At 42.0% G+C, this 22697-nt stretch overlaps 1 protein-coding gene across 1 annotated transcript in view; it reads right to left on the bottom strand.

Moving 5' to 3' along the window:
• Window positions 1–1343: 1343 nt before the first annotated feature.
• The window catches only part of nphp4 (nephronophthisis 4), a 180980-nt gene continuing 159626 nt past the window's right edge, over window positions 1344–22697 (bottom strand). Inside the window, 7 exon segments of the mRNA XM_079360057.1 lie at window positions 1344–1676; window positions 12514–12657; window positions 14644–14823; window positions 17124–17295; window positions 19337–19422; window positions 19561–19631; window positions 19729–19885. Of these exon segments, the coding sequence (XP_079216183.1) occupies window positions 1536–1676; window positions 12514–12657; window positions 14644–14823; window positions 17124–17295; window positions 19337–19422; window positions 19561–19631; window positions 19729–19885 (951 nt within the window). The 3' untranslated portion in view covers window positions 1344–1535.

Raw genomic sequence — 22697 nt, 5'->3', positions numbered from 1 at the left:
TGACCTGATTTAATACCATAAAGTTAGTTTACACAGTCTGGTTGAGCCAAACACTGACTTGTGTCAGTGTATTCCACACTGGTTCATTTAATCCATGGAAATACAAAGAAAGATCCTATGATTATATCATTTTACTATTTAAAATATATACAGCATTTGGCTAACAAACACAGCTAAAACTTAATCTCTAACTATTGTGTTGCTAAAGTTCAGAGTGTAATTGACTGATCACCAGTTGTTTTGTCCTCTATTTGTCATGCGATTTTCTTGCTTGAAGGTTTACTTCAGATCCAATCTGAAGAATAGGTATGACCTCAAACAATGACCCTGTCACCATCCACATGGCACATGATAATCATATAGAGATACACTTTTAAGAAAAAAAAAAATCAAATGTTACAAGGAACAAAAGAAATGTGTGAGTGCAGCTTTAATGTGTATTTCTGTAAACTGTTAATATGTAAGAGGAAACAATGAGGATTCAGCATAAGCCAATATGTTACATGAAGTGCAAGTGCTTGGTTGCGATCTTTTTATTAGCCTTTGCTGTTGTAGTGCAGCTTATTTTGCAGCATGCATTCTAATGAGAGACGAGGCGATGAGGGGAGGGGATGGAGTGAGTGAGTGTGGGGAGGGGGGTTCTTATGTAACTCTGCGTTATATAACCCAATGTGCACGGCCTTCTCTCTCGCGCTCTCTCTCTCTGTCTCAGACAGCCAGACACACAGCAGTGAGAGCAGGAAGTAGAGGATGGAGGGGTTTAAAAGGGTGCTGGTGTTAATGAGGGCGATTTGAAGAGGTGTGTGCCTCGGTGTAGAGACATACCTCATTACGCCACCGTTTCTAATAATGATGGTGATGAGGATAAGTTGTTCGGGATGCAAGGGGACCCAGAGAGCGGACCCCTAACTGGTCTTAGACCAAAACTCAGCCATCAAGTGGCATTCAAGTGGGTGTGCTAGGTAATTAAAGTCCATAAAATGTTATTGCTTTCACCCTCGCCTCACCTGCGGACATTTTAGAAGAGGACACACGACAATTGGGATTACACCCCATGTCTGTCTTCCGAAAGATTTTTTAAAAAGACAGATTTCTCTCCTGCAACCTAATTTCCACTTTTATTCATAAAAGTTTCTGCCTTGCTTTAGCGCATCACTTGTGTTTGGATGTGTGTTAAGGGCTGTGGAGAGAAAGCTGATTTTTCTGCTAATTTTGAATTTGGTATGTTTGATTCTTGAGATGTGACCTTATTTCAGCGAGACTCAGCAGGCACAAAGCATCCATCACACATTCATAAATACAGGACTTGAACAAAAAGACAGAAAATCTCCACCAACAAAATCTGTGATAAAAAGAGACTTTATTCTGTCTGACAACTGATATTATACAAAATGACACACACTAAGTAGGACAATTACAGCTCATTTGTACTCATTTGAGTTCATTTCAAACTCAGAAAATATATTAGAGAGACAGATCAGTCGGCGTGTTCAGGAAGCCGTTGGTACTCTCCGTTTGATATGAACAGCATCAGTTCACGAGTAGTTGACCTTCACACAGAACGTCTCCTCCGTCTTCTCCTCCAGGTTGTTCACGTACACCAGTATCTCCACTGAACCGGGACTCTGGCTCGGGGCAAATCGTAGTCCGATAGTGTAACTCTCTCCTCCGCTGAGCTGAACAGAACACAGTGTACATATCAAACACACACTTCATTTACATCTGAACCTGATGACTTTACATTATATTTTATTGATTCTCTATTCAGTTTAAGAGCGACCAAACTTTCCTCCCATACAGACCCCATCGATAGTACAATCTGAATCTATTTTTTATGTGGCCAATGAACAGTCTTATTTAGGACTTAACATGCAAATGTATGCATACAGAGTATACTGGAACTTTACTTTATGTGAACATGCAACTTTGAGTAGGCACACCACCCCTTTCCCTCCCCTTCCATGTCTATGTCCAAGCCATATCCTGATGAGTGGCAACTGGAAATTCTGACTCGAGACGTGCTCGGTTAGGTACTCAGTGCCTTTCCCACAGCACGAGGCCATTACCATTGTCTTTAATTTTTTTTTGTTTATGTTTTACTCAAAAAGCTTTCTTTGTGTCCAGTGTTTTATCCTGCACTGTCAGGATCTCATTGTTCTATAATTTTGAATATATATAAATAAAGAGCGACAAAACCTTTTATCTGCCCAAACTGTGTTTTTAAATACAAAATGTATAAAATTGAATGATATGATTTACAGTTGTCATCCTTCAGCAGAGACAACAAAGCACTGAAGCAATACAGTGTGAGTTCTATGTTATACTGTAAAAGCAGTTTGAGTATTCCTGAATATGGCACTGAATGGGTTTAAGTTACAGTAATGTGATGTCATCAGTGTTGAGCAGCACACTTGTCTTGTACAGTCAGTTAAAGTCAGCAAGTTTTCAGTTTTTTCATTTTAAATATGACGTCAGTGAAGGTTCATCCAGGTCATGGTAAATGTGAAGCTTGATCCAAATGTGACTGGACTTGGCTGAAGATCATTCGTTGAAGTGAAGAAGCCTTTCAGAGAAGAGGTGGAGCATCTTCAAGATCTTCAACCAAGTTTTGTTGCCTTAAGATCAACCTTTTTTTTGCATCACACGGCTCAGAAGGAAGAAATGTGAATAAATACCAAAAGTAAAGCAAATAAACTGTCATTGATTCATCAGCTGTTAACATATATTACAGGAGGAAGATCCCATATAATTATTACAGGAGGAGGATCACTGATGTTGTTGTTTTTATTAAATATGTATATATATGACCCTACACTCACTCTTGTTCAACTTTTTTCTTGTCTTTATTTCCCCAGTATTTTTAACAGAAATCTTGTGAAAGCCAGCAAAAGGATTTATAGATCCATTTGGGGGATTTATGCTGTAATCTTCCCCCAAAGCAAAGCAATATAGATCTGGACCCCTGACGGCTGATTTTATCAAGGCATGGTAGTTACTTTAAAAAAAGAGACAAGTGTCTTCACATTTGCCTAATGCTGGGGGCACAATAAATTCTTTATAAGACACCCGCAGCCTTGCTGACAAGATGGAAAACACAATGAGCTATTTTTCACTCTCCTTACGTCCTTTTGTCTTATTGATGCAGTGTCTGCTGGACAGCAGCAGGGAGACTCTTGAATAGTTCATGTGGAAACAGACTCCCATTGCATCTCATTCATTTATTAGTTCATTTAAAATGCTGGTTTCCCCGTTTGTTTTTTCCATTTGATTCCACCTCAGCAAATGAAAGCCAATGACAACGGTGGCTTCTGTTCTTCCAGTCTATGTGTGAATTTAGCTATTATAGGCCCTCAGAATGACCAGCTAATGAAACGTCAGCCGTGATGACTTTGCTATATTCCTTCTGTTTTCTTCAAGCTAACAAGAGAATCAGTCACTTGTCTAACGGAGGACTAATGAGCATTCAACATGCGAGGTCACTAATCACTGATGTCTTTTGCTTTCCTGTCAAGATTACAAGGAAGTCATAAACATTCATCCCCATCCATTACGCTTGGCACTAAAAGTTTCTTTTCCACACAAATGGACTTATATTCACCTTCAGCATGCACGTCAAAACTTTTTTTTCCTCAGAGTTAAACAGTGTCAGTTTACAAAGTTCTTCATGGGGGAGCTGCACAGTCAGTGGTGAGGCAGCATAGCTAAATCATGATTTTAGCTGAGAGGAAACCAAACCTGATTCAGAGGCTGATAACAGGCTCAAATGTCAGTGAGAGACATCGTTGAAATAATTAGTTTTCCTCATGACCACCACACTGTGCCCTGACTAAACTACAGCTTCATCTTTACTCTGTTATGGTTTAAAAATGCACTGGAATGATGACCTTCAGTAAAAGTACGCCTGCACAGGAGGCATTCCAGACATGTTGTGTTACCAAGGCTGTCCATGTTATGTATGCCTTTGTATCCCTCTGAGCATTGAGAAAACAAAGGTGACCTCTGGTCAGTATTGTGCCTGACTGCATGCTGTGTGGGCACAAGAATGAGCTGCTCTTCAGTTCAGCTGCAAACATAGTGTGTCCGGTTTCAGCAACATTCTAACTTCATTGAAATAAAGTTGAATACAAGTTGAATTAATGGATGAAGCCTGAGTCACGTCACCCATCTGTTACTGGGGCCTTGGAAGCCCATCGATTGAAACTTGAGCTACTCAGACCTACTGTATTTGTTTTTTGAATCAGGCTGTAAACACGTTTATTATGCTGTAAAACTGGCTTTTTGGAATAAGGTTCATGTGTGACTTCTGAGGCTTCTGCAGCCAGTCACAAGTGGACACTTGGAGAACTGATGGACTTTTTACTGATATTTTACTGATGTATTGACTTTATTGTTCAACACCGCAGAATGCCGCTTGATTTCAAGACACTATTGAAACACTTTTCTACTTCACTTAAGATTAATATGGTCACAGACACAGAACTTGAACTCCAGCAGGGTTACCTTATTTGAATGTCTTCACTACAGCAGAGTGTTTTCTCACAAAATAATGCATTATTAAACATGTATAAAGTTGATGTAAATCGTCATTATTTGGGGGGAAGTTAGAATTACACTTACTCAAGTACTGTCACATTTGAAGTTTAGTCATTTGAAGTGCTTCCTTTAAATCGACTTGTGCTTGTACCAGAGTATTTTAACATTAAGCTACTAAGAAATTTTATTTGAAGCCTCTCCTGATTGAAGTGATAATGTTTGTGATGTCATGAAACTAGAGTAGTTTAGTAGAACTTACGAACAGTTGTTTGCTTATATCTTCATGATATTTGTCACATCAAAAACATGCACTTTGGTGTGGAGGAAGCTGTTTCTGCATCTGTATGAGCTTGATTAGTCATGTTTAAAAAAAGCGATAAAATGCTTCATTTTCCAGCAGCAAACCGATAGGGTAAACATTTATTTAAATTAGGGTTTTATGAGCTTGGTAACCTTGGTAACTCTGTGATATCAATCAATATGAGATTTAGTTGTGCAGTATTTAATGCTTTTGTGTTTATTTCCAGAATTTTATTTCCCACTGGATTATAAAAAGGTTGAAAGAAAGGATTCCTATCATTCATCATTGACATTCTCGGATTAAACTGTTGGGTCCAGCCAGGATGGCAAAGTTCAGGCTGTGTATGTTTGGAGAACTACAACAAAAGACTCTTTATCCCAGCATGCCTTGCAGGTACTCCCAGAATGCTTTGCCACACCTAACACAGAGGTGTGAAGTCTGGGAGGTATAAAGCCAGCCATGTCTCATTGTTCTGCCTCTTTCAAACGTCGTCTGGCGACGTCCGAGGATACCCAACTCTGTTCCTGTTTCCAGCACGCTTCCCTTTTGTTTAAAGTTTTGGCGTGCAGCTGATCCAAGGCCTTGAAGCACACCGACGTCCTAATTTCCGAGCCTAGATCATCCACGTGAACGCATCTCAGAAGTATAGCGTTCTATTTCTCCCGTATCAAAACGGTATTGAGAGAGACTGTAAGGATTACGTCTCGTTCCGTCCTTTAAAGAAAGGACACCCACGGAGATCACCTCGCTCGACGGAGGACACGACGGCCCTGCTCAACCCCCTTTGGACACGCACCGCCATCTCCAAACAACTGCAGAAAGGCCGCTCCAGAACCTCTTTTCTTCCTTTCATCAACCGTGGACGAAACGGTTTCAAGTGAGGCTTAGCTAGGTCTGGGCAGTTAGATATAGAGAGTGTGTTTAATAACTGAGTTATTATAGTGAAACGGTGATAATATTTGCTTGGTGTTTGACCACTGTGTCTTAGATTTTACCAGAGTAAAATCTCCTTTGTTCTCTTTGTTTGACCGCTGTGTCTTAGATTTTACCAGAGTAAAATCTCTTTTGTTTCCTTTACTTGTGCCGCTGTGTCCCGCGTGTTTATCTGTGAGCTCCCACGTCATAACCGGGTAATAGACTCACTATCAGAAAGACTAGTGTGAACGCCGTCTGATACAAATCCGGCCACTTGCTTCTGGTACGTGGCGTAAACTGTGCTCTGAGTTGTGGTGAGCTCCAGTCCGAGATTGAGCTGTCGAGGTGCGTTGTTTTCTCTCGCTCTCTCGCCTTTACACACACACCTTTCGGTAGACACACACACATAGATCTGTGGCTTTCCAGACGCTGCAGAAACGTAGATCACGTTCTGTGTCCGCCATCACGTGACCACGCGTGGTCGTCGCCATTTTGATCTGTCTCTGTCTGTCTGTCCCTCCCCCTCTCTCTTTCTCTCTCTCACACACACGCGCACACACACACACACACACATGTGCCACGCTTGTTTGTTTTGTTTGTTACTTGTAGTTTGGCTTATGATGGTTATTTGTTTGATTGGGTTTCATTGATTTACTTGATGTTGCTTTGTTAAATAAATTCTATTATATCTTAAAAAGTCGTTGTTTGTGATCACTGTGAATTTGCTTTGTGACTTAGGCTGGGTGAAAGGGCTTTGTGTTCGGATTTCACACCTTCAATTAAATACAGATTATTAATTATTAATGATATTGGTATTTAATTAAATAATTTGAGACTGATATTGGTAATATTTTGGTTGTTCCCTGTTTACAGGGTGGTGCCCCGAGGTTTATTAAACGCAGTTAAATAACAATTATTGATTTAGATTAATAATTAAATAAACTTAATTATTAATTTATTTTGACAATCAAATTTTACTTCATAAAACCCAACATAGCAGTTGGTCAGGTATTCGCTCCTGAAAATTCCCAACATAATGGTGCCCCGTGTGAGGCCCTTAATAAACCAGCTTTGTTACATTGTTTGTTCACAGTGATCCAAACTTTTTAATCCTGAAGTGATTCTTCTAAGGAAATTCTCTTTTCTTTTGGAGATTACTTTTTGTTGTTTTTAAAGCAAAGCAAACGTCAAGTTGTGTGTTAGTTGTGCTGTGGTGTTGATGAGTGAGTAGTTTAATATTTTTTTTTTGTGCTTATTGTTGTTGGAGACAACAAGTTAGCCATTTGTTCAGTCAGGAGTGTAACTTTAAAATTGTTACAGAGCCAGCTGCCTGAGAGGTGTGTCTTCCCCCAATCCTCAAAAGGACTTGAGGTGTGAATGCTCGCACCTAGCTGCCAGGGCAGACTGCACTGATCCGGTTCAGAACCATAGATCAGAATTGCCTCCTGCTGACTTTTACCTTGCAGCTTTGAAAACAGTAAATCCACTAAGGTATTCTGTTTTACCACATTAAGATGTCTACCAAGACTTCTTGTGAGCCAGGAGCTAAGACTCCTTTTGGATCAGACCACCACACATCACCAAAAGAAACTGTTGCTGGTCTGACGCAGCTCTCCTTAGAGGGGATTGCCAACCTGAACAGCTATTTCATTAGCATTTGTAAGGACACCTTGAGAAAGGTAGGTGACCAGGCCAACCCCCGAGCCAAGATCACCCCCAACAAAGACAGAATGTCTGCGAGAGACATTCAGCAGTCAGGGACCAAGGCCCCCTGTGGATCACACAATCCACCCCCTCAGGTTGGAGTTGCAGGTTTAAACCACGTCCCTTTAAAGGTCAACAGTCTGAACTCCTCCACCCTCAGCACAGGCGAAGATAAATTAAATGAGTCGGTTGAGTATATGACTCATCGAACAGGGAAACCACAGTACACATCTTCGAATGTTCTCGGCCAACTTCTCCTCCCTTTTCAGCGCAAATCATATTTGCAGCAAAAGAGACACCAGGCACAGCTCGCCCAGGTGCAAGAAGATAACCAGATCCTAAAGGACGGCTTCAAAAGGATGCAGGACCGACTTAAGACCTTGCAAGTCGAATGCAAGGCCCTGCAGGAGGAGAATAAAATACTGCAAGAAAGCTGCAGGTTAGCCAGACGAATGAAAGAAAGTGTCATGGTACCCGGAATTCAGGAGGAGCAGGTACGCACCGCAGCCCCCACGCCAGCTGAGGAAGCCCTACACAAGGGATGGGATACTGAACCAGATCCCTGGAGGAAGGAGACAGACATGTTGGATGACCACAGGACTTATGAGTCTTCAGACGACTCGGGCAACTCCCACCAGGCTGTAACTCATGGTCTATGGACCAGACAGAGTGTCAGTGCTTCAATGGAGACACTCCAGCCAGAGGTCCAATCCCTGCAGGAAGAGAACAAATCTCTTCGTCAGCACCTACGAACTGCCAAGCAGAAGGTGTTAGACGCCTTTGAATTAATTAAGGGAGCACAGGTAAGCATAGAGCAAGCCACGTCGTCAGGATATGACTCTGATCGTGCACCAAGCCCCTTAGAAGATCAAACGCCCCTGCTGAAAAAGCTCAGTAGAAAACCGAGCAGCCAGGATAGTCTAATGACTGAACAAAGTCTTGTTCCCCCTGTTAATCCTGAACAGAAAGACTTTGACTGTAGAGCCCCTCCCTTTGAGAAAACGCTCCGGTACACTGACAGCTGTCACACTTTTTCACACCTTGACAGGTTTGAATCACCCCATGGGAAGGGGGGTGACTTCTCAGCCCCCACAGGCAGAGAGTACATCAGGCCCTCTGCTGCCACCTGCAGGTTCCCACCACAGGATACACAGCTGAGCAGTTATGACAGGTCTGATGACTCGGATGGCTCCTATGGGAAGGGGGGTGACTTCTCAGCCCCCACAGGCAGAGAGTACATCAGGCCCTCTGCTGCCACCTGCAGGTTCCCACCACAGGATACACAGCTGGGCAGTTATGGCACGTCTGATGACTCGGATGGCTCCTATGGGAAGGGGGGTGACTTCTCAGCCCCCACAGGCAGAGAGTACATCAGGCCCTCTGCTGCCACCTGCAGGTTCCCACCACAGGATACACAGCTGAGCAGTTATGACAGGTCTGATGACTCGGATGGCTCCTATGGGAAGGGGGGTGACTTCTCAGCCCCCACAGGCAGAGAGTACATCAGGCCCTCTGCTGCCACCTGCAGGTTCCCACCACAGGATACACAGCTGGGCAGTTATGGCACGTCTGATGACTCGGATGGCTCCTATGGGAAGGGGGGTGACTTCTCAGCCCCCACAGGCAGAGAGTACATCAGGCCCTCTGCTGCCACCTGCAGGTTCCCACCACAGGATACACAGCTGAGCAGTTATGACACGTCTGATGACTCGGATGGCTCCTATTCACCCAGATATCCAATAATGCGCACAAAGCTCATTGATTCTCTGGTGGATGATGCGACCCGCTTTGATCCAGATAATACAGACTTTAAAATAGTCGATTATCTTAGAGAGATCAACCTGCTCCTCCGTGAAATCCCTGATGCATCCACCTGTGAAAAACTCAGGCTGATCTGGAAGACAACTTCCAGCAGTGTTCATGACTTCATCAGTACCCTCCGGCCCAGGATTAGAGAAAAGTACTCTGCACTCTGCAATGTTTTGTGCGAGGAATACTCCACCTTTGTTTACCCTGCAGAGAAACTTGTTGGTGCTTTCAAAGTCCTCCACCAGGAACATGAAGCCCCCAGAAAGTACTACCAGCGCCTAAGGTCAGCATACTTTCAGGGACATAGGGCTCCAGGTATGGACGAGGATGGAACTCTCAAGTCCATCTTCGTGTACAACCTGCATAGCAGTGTGCGGCCAACTGTTGAGCTGCACTACCGAACTCATCAGCCGAGTATGCAAGAGGTCAAGGAGTTAGCACAGGCAGTGTGGGAGACACGCATACGCCCTGAGCCTGAAAGTCACAGAGGTGGCGTAGCACTTGAAGGCAACAAATTGCCTCGTGCTATGAAGAAGTCCAAGAGACCACGTCACCGGCAGAGAAGACGACAGAGCCAGGGGGGTGAAGGGTTGAGCCAGCCATAGGGTAGGTTCCAGCCTGAGGAGTCAATCACCGACAGACCTGAACGGAACTCTCGGGATGGCCGAAGCCTAAGACAGAAGGGTAGGTATAACCAGAGTTCCCAAGAGGAACTCTCGGGATGGCCGAAGCCTAAGTCAGAAGGGTAGGTATAACCAGAGTTCCCAAGAGCTTCATAAGGAAGCAGGTCTCGGCAGTGAAATGACTAGCACAATTCCGAGGGGGGTGATAGCTGGGGTAAGACAGTGTCAGGCCTCCAGCCCTTACAAAGAACCAGGTTCTGACTCCACTTTGGGGAGGGGGGAGTAGCTCCCATTTCAAAATCCAGTAACTCTACTCACGCTTTTGTTGTTGTTGTTGTTGTTTTGTTTTGTGGCCTCACACCCATAGTGAGACTCTACATGTACATGTACATTACACACTGACATGCCACAAACACACACAGGCTTTCTCCTGCCCAGTCTAGGAGTTAGCCCACAAATCTACACATGAAACTCTTTTCTTTCTCTCTTCCTCTTGTTTGTTTGTTTCATGTGTTTTGTCCAAGAATGCACCTTGAGCAGCAAAGCTTCGCTAATGCCTGATTATGTTTTGATGTTTAGCGTTAGACATAGTTAGACAGTCTGCCCAGACTTTGCCTCAATGCCTGCCCAGACCAAATGCCTCTTGAATTTATGGACTGTTTGCCAAATTAACTTTTGTACGAGTATCTCCAAACCACGTGGACTGGTGGCCCATAGTGCCCTGAAGACCATGACCTGCATCCCGCTCTTCAGGCCAGGGGGGATGTTGGGTCCAGCCAGGATGGCAAAGTTCAGGCTGTGTATGTTTGGAGAACTACAACAAAAGACTCTTTATCCCAGCATGCCTTGCAGGTACTCCCAGAATGCTTTGCCACACCTAACACAGAGGTGTGAAGTCTGGGAGGTATAAAGCCAGCCATGTCTCATTGTTCTGCCTCTTTCAAACGTCGTCTGGCGACGTCCGAGGATACCCAACTCTGTTCCTGTTTCCAGCACGCTTCCCTTTTGTTTAAAGTTTTGGCGTGCAGCTGATCCAAGGCCTTGAAGCACACCGACGTCCTAATTTCCGAGCCTAGATCATCCACGTGAACGCATCTCAGAAGTATAGCGTTCTATTTCTCCCGTATCAAAACGGTATTGAGAGAGACTGTAAGGATTACGTCTCGTTCCGTCCTTTAAAGAAAGGACACCCACGGAGATCACCTCGCTCGACGGAGGACACGACGGCCCTGCTCAACCCCCTTTGGACACGCACCGCCATCTCCAAACAACTGCAGAAAGGCCGCTCCAGAACCTCTTTTCTTCCTTTCATCAACCGTGGACGAAACGGTTTCAAGTGAGGCTTAGCTAGGTCTGGGCAGTTAGATATAGAGAGTGTGTTTAATAACTGAGTTATTATAGTGAAACGGTGATAATATTTGCTTGGTGTTTGACCACTGTGTCTTAGATTTTACCAGAGTAAAATCTCCTTTGTTCTCTTTGTTTGACCGCTGTGTCTTAGATTTTACCAGAGTAAAATCTCTTTTGTTTCCTTTACTTGTGCCGCTGTGTCCCGCGTGTTTATCTGTGAGCTCCCACGTCATAACCGGGTAATAGACTCACTATCAGAAAGACTAGTGTGAACGCCGTCTGATACAAATCCGGCCACTTGCTTCTGGTACGTGGCGTAAACTGTGCTCTGAGTTGTGGTGAGCTCCAGTCCGAGATTGAGCTGTCGAGGTGCGTTGTTTTCTCTCGCTCTCTCGCCTTTACACACACACCTTTCGGTAGACACACACACATAGATCTGTGGCTTTCCAGACGCTGCAGAAACGTAGATCACGTTCTGTGTCCGCCATCACGTGACCACGCGTGGTCGTCGCCATTTTGATCTGTCTCTGTCTGTCTGTCCCTCCCCCTCTCTCTTTCTCTCTCTCACACACACACACACACACACACACACACACACACACATGTGCCACGCTTGTTTGTTTTGTTTGTTACTTGTAGTTTGGCTTATGATGGTTATTTGTTTGATTGGGTTTCATTGATTTACTTGATGTTGCTTTGTTAAATAAATTCTATTATATCTTAAAAAGTCGTTGTTTGTGATCACTGTGAATTTGCTTTGTGACTTAGGCTGGGTGAAAGGGCTTTGTGTTCGGATTTCACACCTTCAATTAAATACAGATTATTAATTATTAATGATATTGGTATTTAATTAAATAATTTGAGACTGATATTGGTAATATTTTGGTTGTTCCCTGTTTACAGGGTGGTACCCCGAGGTTTATTAAACGCAGTTTAATAACAATTATTGATTTAGATTAATAATTAAATAAATAATTTAATTTAATTTAATTATTAATTTATTTTGACAATCAAATTTTACTTCATAAAACCCAACATAGCAGTTGGTCAGGTATTCGCTCCTGAAAATTCCCAACAAAACCTAATGCTTATTATTTACAGGTTTGTAAAGTTACACAATAACATTAATCCTATGAAACTACCTGCGCTGCTGCAGGTCTTGGTTTCCTCCAACAACAAAGAGAAAGTTTAGTCAAGGAGAAATGTTCCCTTTGGTGTTATTCAAAGTATTGATTTTTGCAGAGAAAGAGAACTGCATGACTTCCTGCCTTCTCTCACCTGGAATTTATCCTCTTTGAACTGGAGCAGATCTGGATGGTCGGAGCGGAGCAGAAATGTGCGACTGCGTGTGTAAGGGTTGGTGTAGGTGATCTTCCTGGAGCTGCCACGCCCACCACCAACTGGGACACACACTTCAAATGCCTGCACACACAAACACGCACACACACGGGCGAAAGTGTTACAGCCGTTCACTTTGAGAATCATTTTTCACATCTAGAGCGGCGCAGCACCAAAGTACTGCTGGAATCAGACTGTTGAAGTTAACTGTTAACACCAATAACTGCTCTTTGAGTGCACTGGGACTTTTGTAAAACAGAAGAGGAATGTTTCAATTGATGCTTCTGAACTCTTCCCCACATGTACAAACACAGGTGAAGAGAATCATCTTTTAGATTTTAACATAGAGAAAGAGACTTCCCCTTGTCAGCTCTGCTCATCAGCATTTTCCATCAAACCCTCAGCACAGTTATTCAGGGATGAACAGGTGAGAAGAGGTCAGACGGGCCTAAGAGCAGAAGATTTGTCGATGTGTTGATGATGTGTTGTTGTAAAATGGTATTAAAAGCTAAATTTATTCTTTCCCAACAGATCTAATAAAAAAAAAAAAATCTAAGTTCATGCACTGCAACCATCCAAAGAGAAAGGCGATTGATTAGTAATATGCTTAATAGAAAGCTGTAAGGCAGCTGGCACATGACTAAAAAGAAAATGTTCATTTTGATGCTATGTTACAATCTGCATAGTGAAGTGTTTTTCTTTTAGTTTAGTTCAACAATTTCAACTTCTTTTAAGAAGTAGGATTTAAGGATTGTTAGGCTTCTGCAGTGTTTTTGTTCATTTCTGTGGGCATAGCCAACTGTAAGCAGAGGGCCATTGTTCAGACACCTAATGAGTTTTTTAGTTTTTCTTTATTCTCAGCCTGAATAAAGCTTACTCCCTTGAGAAATCAAAATTCTGCATGCTTGTACTTCCTTTTAGCTCACCCTGCCTGCACTCGACAAGTACAACAACCTGATTACCAACATGTTTTCCTTTCTTAGCTCTTTATTGTAGTCATAGGACATTGGAAAGAATTGGAAACCAGGGACTAAGAGAGTGGAAGAAAATAGCAACAGGTCAGACTCGTCTGCCTGGAGGACCAAAGCGTCCACACATGGGGCGAAAGCACCAACGCCTTGGACACTGGCAGCCCAACACATTCCTTTTCCTTTCATGTAGAGATATCGCATTTCTGAATGAATGGATTGATTGACATCTGTACAATTGAGAAAAACATGATCATGATCAAATTGGACTTTACTATTCCATCCACCTTAGAAACATTCATCAGATATTGTTCATTGAGAATGAGAGAAAGAATTCTGACGCACTTAAGTTTGGGCCATTCTGTATTCTATTGGCAGTTAAAATGTACACTAACACCAAAACAACAATGGGTTTCTTTGTGACCTCACAAGGGGGTTCTACTAATTGTAAACTGGCACATACTCCCATTATAATCTGAAGTATACATTGACATGCTTAGGTGACTGTTTGTCAAATCCATGGCTTTGTTTTTACTTCCATGCTTCTCTTAAAACAAAGTGTAGAAAGATAACATCTTGAAATGATCGAGGTTAGAAACAACGGAAGACATAAATGTCTGTGATTAAGATTAAAAGCATATCCTCCAACATGACTTGCGCATGAGAAAAACACAGACATTTAGTTGTAATGTTAACATTACCTTAGACAGCCTGAAAATTTAGAAAGACTAGAAGGAAGTTAAAGAGGGGGTTGAAGAGTGTACGCCAGAGTAGAGCTGTGCTTAGCCTTTGATTGACAATAGCCATCAACGGGTTGGGAATGTTCAGCTGACCTAGGAAACCACCAGGTTGGTTCAGTAGGTGCTGAATGTGACTGAGTTAAAGAGACCTTTGATGGAGCTGTCCATCAATCAGTACCACGAGCAGTGCAAACACGTGAGCTGCAGTAAGAACTGTACTTTAAATTACGTTTAAATGACCATATATGACTAAGCCTCACCATTGGAGAGTTTGATGTCAAATGCAAGTGCTTAAAGTAGGGGGGAAAAAAATCAAAACACACATGTCCACTTAAAAGCATTCAGAACAAAACAACTTATACCTTTGACAGGACAGGCCGATGGACATTGAGACAGAGTAGCCAGGAGGTGACAATTTGCCGCTGCTCTACATCCACTGCGTTCATGTAAAAGAAGCGACTTCCTGCTTGCCATGGCTGCACTTTCACCTGAAGTTCCTGAACTGCCGCTGGAGGCAAAAGGAACACACTGCCTGGGTCCACCTAAAGAGAAGGAGCGGGAGTCGGCGGTAAATGGATTGAGTTTGGCAAAAGAGTGTGAATATGTTGTTTATTGTGTGGAATGAAAAAGAGACAAAAAAAGAAATAGAGGCATTGAGCAAGTGACACAAATAATTTGACACAGTATGGAAAAAAGGCATTGTATAAGAGGTAAAAAGAAGGTAGAAAGAGACAGAATTAATGGAAAAAGGTGGTTAACAGAGTTGGGGGGGGGGCGTTCAGATTACAGGAGAGAGTGGGTGGGGGAAAGGGTGAGTGAGTTTCAGTGGAAAAGCAGACAATGAAATAGGAGAAAGTCGAGGCGGAAAAGTGACAGAGAGACAGAAGGATGTGAGAATGAGATTTACTGTGCAGCTCCTTTTCAATCTGTGGAGAAAAAGCAAAGCTATTCTCTGGCGGTGAGCATTATCCTGTTTTATAAGACTCCTCCGATGAATTCCACAGTGAGCTAACCTGCCGAGAGTCAGATCAAAGCAGCAGCTGATGCATACAGTGAAATCTAAAAAAAATGAAATAATGAAAAAACATCTGTCGCTCTTTCAGCCAGTAGCCTATTTCTTCAGAACAGGTTTGGGTTGCAGTTTATGCACCCATGGTGGCTTTGACATGGTGACAGTCCATCACTTTTTTTTCTTTTAGGGATATGAGTGGGTAATATTCAATGCTCTTTTATTGCAGCTTTCACTGAGACGCACTGTCAAAATCTCACCCCTCTTGGACTGAGCTATGAATAAGAAATGATCTCTTTTAACATACAGGGCAATCTGACAGTCCTGGAAACACATTTTTCATGTGTTCAGGGTGCACACAACCGTTGCTAATTTTTTGTATTGTGTCAAATTGTGTCGCAACGTGATCTGATGAGATTGCAGAAAGTAGGAGGGAATGTAATAAAATGAAATGGAAAGATTATCCATTCTCGATAATGACTTGAATTTCAACCTTGGGGTTGAAACAACACACACATTACCACTCTTTAGATTTATAACTTTTGCTAAGAGAACAATTTACAAAACTTATCAGATATCTGATTTGTAATATTGCAGATACAGATAAATACATTATGTAGATCTCTGTTGTTTTGGCTCAGTGCTTACTGCGCTTTTTGTAGCTTGAAGTGTTTGTCTCCTAATTATAAACAGCACAGGCATCTTACTGGTATGTTAGATTGTAAAGGGGATCTGTCTCATATCTGGGGTGCCCCCCCCACCCCAGATATGCCACAGATATGCCACAAACACTGAGTGCACCACCCTAAAATCAAACTCAAGTGCCACAATGAAGTGTTATGTAAAAAACTTCAGCGCTTGAAATTCTGGATGAGTTTCAAAGCAAATTAAGACGGACTGTACACTAGAAATCTTCATGGATGCAAAAAAAACCCCAACAACATTTGAACCACCTTAAGTCTGATTTAATTAAATGAATTTTAGTCGAAAGAAAATAATCCAAAATAAGACTTGATCAAAACAAACCGTAAATGTTTCTGACCTGATTCATCTTGATGTTCTCTAAGAGAAACCTTACATAAGGTTCCACCCAATTACTGAGCAGCTCACATACCAAATAGCTGCAATACGTGCAAGTGTTCTTACACCTTTCTAGTTCCGGTTGCTTAGATATTGTTTCATGAGGCTATGGTTTCATTGCAGATAAGATCAGGGATGGAAGGCAGTCTCATTAGATTCACTGTCTTTCAGTCCCAAAGAAAAACAAGAATCTCCCTGAACTTAAATACGTATAAATAACTTGCACCTGACTTGACTTGATTAGGTGCATCACAAACCAATCTACTGAGACTCCAATGGATTTAAGTCATTAAACAAAGCCAGTGTTTGCAAAACTGCAAGCCACGTTTCACTCTGCCCAATTGAAGTCTATGCTCCCAGTGAGTAGACCTCAATTGGGAGGGTGAACCAGCTATAATAATGTTGCAAAATATCTAGAATTCCCATTTGGATGTGGTTAGAGATGAGGTTTTTAACATGCCAGGGCAGCACTGAGAGAATCAGGGGGAGCTGGGGGACTGCTGAAGACAATTCAGCCCTCCAGAAGAAAACTAAATAAAGGAACTGGGAGTATTACATTTCACTGTGATTGTACCTTACATAGAAACATGTGACAAATAAATTAGATGAATTTATTGTTCCACAGGGGCATTGCAAAGACTATAAAAAAAAAAGTGAAAACTTTTAATCAATGCCAACATCAACGTATAATTCATGTGTTTTTAACTGACTCAAAACTTTGCTCAGTGTGGAATTACTCTTGAAGTTCTGTACCTCGATCTCCTGGGGGTGTGATGAGAAACATTTGACCTTGCGGACAGCCTGCCTCCCCCTCAGCACCAGCGATTGACAGTTTCTCTGGCCAGTTACACAGCTGACATCCACCCGCTCCAGGAAATGCACGTAAATCTGCCAGATCTGGGAGGGTGCTGCCATCCACTTATCACTACAGAGAAAAACATCATCAGGAACAATTAAGCTGAGGCACACTGGAGAGGCAGCAGAAACAGCGTGAGGTCGAAGATGAGTAGGGGCTGATCTGCTGCTGTACTCGCATTTTAATAAGCAGCAACATCGACATCCTCTTCATCACCATCCTCCTCCTCCACTCACTGCTGACAAGAAGGGGATTCAGTCTCAGTGGCCTTCTGAGTGCTGTGAGTGGGAGGCAATGTACCTCACCTGTCACTTACTTAGCCCTGCTCTGTGGCAACAGCACTCAAGGAGCGTTTGGGGATATTAAGAACAGAATTCAAGTGATATGGGTTTTTGGAAGGAGAGAAAAACGCCAACGTATGATTGACTGAACCTACAAGTAAGCAGCTGCCATACAAACGTTGACACTGAATTGCATTACATGATACACCTACTGACCTTAAAACTCCCCGGTCCAATGGGTGTCTTTATCTAATGTATGGTTATGACAGGATGAATATTCCCCAGCAACTTGGTCAATATACTCAAAACACACTAACCCCTTGTCCCCTCATACAGACGTCTGTCATAGTCATGGTTTTGCTAAGTCAAACGACTTCCCAACAGGATCCATTTCTGGAACGTGAGCGCAGCCATGATCAGCTGTAAACACATCACAGAAGAACCACAACATCCCGTGGGAATAAAGAGTAGAATGTGCAAACAGCATGTTGCTTTGTCTTTCTGATGATGATTTGTTGTTCATATCGTGCCTGTTTTGACGTAATGTTGATAAAGTGATGGAAAATACAATTGCGAAGCCATATATTGTTTTATTTTGAACAGACGCTCTGTGTGTTTCTCTGTCTGACTTCCTGTCCCGGGTTGTTAAATTCTGTCCAGCTTGACGCATGCCTGCAGCGTACTTTACGAAAGCAGACTCACAGCGTATTTGATCAGAGCAGAGCTTAGAGGCGCTGGTGGCACGCTCCGGAGACGGATTGCATCTTTGTAAATGCTACTTACCTTGTGTAAATACTTGCTGCTGTTTTTATCCTGAAATATGAGCCAGTGGAATAAAATTTCGTTCTCATCTGCACAGTAAAGTTCAGGTTTGAATGACAATTAAGAAAGTCTAACTGTAAGCTCACTGTGGAAACACAATTATTGACTAGAGTGGCAGCCAATTATGGCAAAGCGTGTGGCACTGACGGACCGCGGCGTGCCATGTGGCATGCCACGGAGTATGTGGAAATTAGTGGTTATCTTAAAAGGCAAAAAGGGTTGTTTTCTCTCAGTCTAAAAGGACTAGGTCTGATTGAATTGGCATTTAATGAAGCTGTCTTGTAAAGCCTTTGTGCACACTATGTTTAACATGTCAGGGTTAGTTGTAGTCTTTCCTTGGAAGCAGTTAAAGTGAACGTCCCCCTGTGGAGATTCTACCTTTTGTAGCAGTTTCATGAGCAGGTACCTGTTTTGTTTGTGCTGATTATGAGGACGATGCAGCCCTTACTTCTCCTGACAAAGTAGCAGATTATGACAGGAATGCTATTTTTAAAAAATATGTCCCCGCCAATGTTCTATGCTGAAAAGAGACGCATTCAACACATTAGTCTGGCCTCAAGGATACATATAATGGGCTTTACTGGGTACACTGAAAAGCTAACATTAATGTGTTTACCAGGAACACTGCAGATGTATTTTGAAGAGTGTTTCTACCAGACAAGCAACCTCTAACAGACCAGTTTTGCAAAACATATGTAACCATAAAACTTGGTGATACACATAATATCAGTCGAATGTTTTTTAGTTTTTTACATGAGGTAGAAATTGGCCCCTAAATAATATACATAATGTTGCTCTCCTCATGGAGATGAGTGGATGGAGGGATTTTTGACTTCAGGCAGTCAGACCACCAAATCTCCATCTGATAAGTTCATTAATTCAAGCCTGCGTGAACAATTTAATTACCCCAAAATAAAATGCTTCTTCAGGTTAATCTTTATGTGTGTGTGTGCAAGTGTGTGTGTGTCTTCTCTCTTCACAGTGTTTGTCGTATAGAAAACACTTACGTAAAAACCATCACAAAGAACATTTTTATGTTTGGACTGGGACTCCCAGGCACTTTCAAGTACACATCCTGAGGCTCCCCTGGCACCTGCATAAAAACAGAGAATTGTATTAAATCGGCAGAAATAAAAGAGATTACACATCACCACTTCAAAGTATAAGGCGTGGTATTAGTGCAAGCCTTTTAGGTATCAAAAGCAATTGTTCATTTCATTTGTTCTCTCACCAGCATCCTTGTCTGACAGATGATATTAGGGTCACTGCAGCGTACGGAAATGTGAGTCCGACCATCTGGTTCTTCAAACGGACAACCCAACAAGAAGAAAAAGGAGAAGTGGTTTAGTGTTTACGGTATTGATTTATTCTGATAAAAGCTCCTGGTCTTCTGTGCTACCTGTGGGGTCATGCCATGGTGGAAGACGAATGGCTTTCTTTAGGAAGCAGAGCTCGGGGTGGTAAAGGCGAAAAGTCTGATAGACGACGTGAGGTGTCGGCTCCACGTTCACCTGGAAGATGGCCATTGGTTTTCCATCCTCTGCTTTAAATGTAACCTGTGGAGGGAATGTGAAAAGTCAGCAGCATTCAACTTTGTTTTTTATCTGTTGTGTTATGTCTATATTAATCCCTAAAGTTATAATCAACAATAAAATCTACCAGGGTTAAATCATGAGGGATAAGGCAATAGCAATCCCAAACAATACATTCTATATATTAACCTTGTGCTTACAACGTGTTCAATGCAGAGTATTTCAATCAACCACCCTAATCAAAGCAATAGCAAAAGACGATGTTGCGGCTAGCGGGGAATCGTGGGAGTGATCCTTTCTGCTACTCCCCCCCCAGCCCAGATTAAACCCCAAGCTTACTGTAGTCATGATGACAAAACAGACCTGAGGAAGAGAATATGTTCACCGGTGAAGTATTCAAGTAGTATAATTTACATGTTTGTATCACAGCAGCACATTCAACAACAGTACGGTAGCTTAAAGTAGCAGTTCCCACTTCCCTATGTAATGGTCTTTGGTGAAACATCCAGTGTTTCCATAAACATCTCGCCACTAAGACAAGACATGTCCTGGTACAACTATAAAATTACTGATTTCTCTGGCCTTCATAACTCTTGGAAATATTTGAGGTATGCAAGTACTCAACCCTAAAAAAAAAAAAAAAAAAAAAAAAAAAAAAAGAGGTTAAATGCTCGTTTAATCAGTTAAGATTTTTTAGTGTAAGCACTGTAATACAACTCTCCATATTGAATGTTTAAAAACCTCTTTTCACTGAAAACAAATTCTTACTTATTCTGCACACAAAGTGAAGCAGTTGAATCAAAAAAGGCCTGAAGAAGACAAGTATTCAGCAGGGTATGCAAAAAGCAGAACTTAAAAAGAAGCTATAACAAACAAAGATATTTTTGCACCAAAGATAAATCACTCTTTTTTGTTTTTGGAATATGAGATTTGTCTTTGGTCCCGTAAGAACAACCTGAAAAGAACCATCTCATTTTGAGCCAAACATGGACTATTTGTTCAAAACATTCTACATAGCCCTGCAGACCCAAAACTTCAAGAACAGAACAATGAAATTGACTGTTAAAACTCTGTGAGTGCTGTTGACGTGTTCCTAGATATCAGGCTTTAATATGGTGAATAATCAATCTTGTTTTACACATTGAAATATAAAGTCACTTCTAATATAATATATGAATGACAATTCCAATATTTGATTTAATATTTGGGATGATGTCTTCTTGGATGAATTGTCAGCAGATCCTGGATATCATGAGCTATGTCATAAATGCCACCATTTAAATCTTTCTCTGTACAGTGTGTGTGTTATTGTGTGTGTGTGTGTGTGTGTGTGTGTGTGTGTGTGTGTGTGTGTGTGTGTGTGTGTGTGTGTGTGTGTGTGTGTGTGTGTGTGTGTGTGTGTGTGTGTGTGTGTGTGTGTGTGTGTGTGTGGCTTCCCTTTAGCACAACAGGTGAAAACAGGTGAGTAAGTGGTATTTCCAAATGGTCCTGTATTTTTAGACCTCAAGAGGATACCTATATTCTAATTCCTGCACTCTCTTAAAGGCAGGGTTGGTAATTTTCAAAACCTGGCATGATTCTGAATGAAGCTTTTTCTCCTTGCTCTGTCTTCACCCACCCCCTTCCCTCTGTGCTCCCTCAAAAGCTGCGCCCCTCACTTACATGCACTAGCGCCATTGGTCCAGAAGCGGATTTCAGCTCATGCTTTGAGTGCGGGCTCATGCATACATGAGGTACAGAACGAGCAGGGAGAAAGGGAGGCATGATTCGTACATAAAACTCGAACCAAGTGCAGTTTATAACCGCTACATATGACAGATTTTCTTCGTCTCTCTTTCAGAGAACATTAATCATTCATTTCTGTCAGGACCTAAAGATAACCACAATCTTAAAAAGTGTATTTAGAGGAAATGACCTACCCTACCTTTAAGTGATATATTAAAATCAGGATTAGCTTCCTTTTTTTCCTGAGGCACTACAGATCTAAACAACACGCCATACACAGTTTCATCTTTTTTTCAAAGCAATCTTTTAGAAGTTTTAGTGAATAAAATCACCAGAGAGCAGGGTAATGATAGAGGAGGCTGTCTTCTAGAACATAACAGTTGGCATCTACCCGACTTCTGAAACCCCCCACAGACCAGTTGAATTTGCTTTGAAGTTTGTTGCATTAAAATAGCCCTCAGGATCTGTGCAAATCAACAACTGTCTTCACAGATTTACATAATTTACATAGGGTTACATAGGACAGCTGAGATAAACACATTCTTAAACATATGCAAACATGTTGGAATTGCTAACATTCTCACGCTCCACAAGAGTTCGCTGGCTTGATTTAAATATGTTAGCTATAATTGATTTCAGATATTGTAGTTATCATTAAAACTTAATAGTATGAATGATCAAAGAATATTGCCACTAAAATGCCAGAATAAGCCACAAACATGCTGCAGAACAGAGTTTTCATTGATCGTTTCATACAACAATGTGCTACAGAGCTATCAAGAGACACGGGTTAGCAATGTGACCTAAGACATGAAGCAGTTGATTGGTCAGGTGGTCAATATTCATGGTCCACTGAGAATAATTCTCTTATTTTAGTGACCTATTGACCTTATCTGTTATCAATTGTCCCTGTCACTCTCAAGTGAAAATGTAATCATCACCTTAATTGAAGAGAATCAGAAATGTCATCGACGGAATCATACAGTATCTACTGGAAATCTCTACTGAATAATTGTTTGATCAGCTGCTAGTCTACATGGACCAGAATCAGGCCAGAATTACCACTTATTCTTAAAATAAGTCTACTGGGCCAGGTTGCCAAGAAATGTAC

This window comes from Symphodus melops, assembly GCF_947650265.1.
Source record: "Symphodus melops genome assembly, chromosome: 13".
Lineage (NCBI taxonomy): Eukaryota > Metazoa > Chordata > Actinopteri > Labriformes > Labridae > Symphodus > Symphodus melops.
This window is presented reverse-complemented; position numbering and strand designations above follow the sequence as displayed.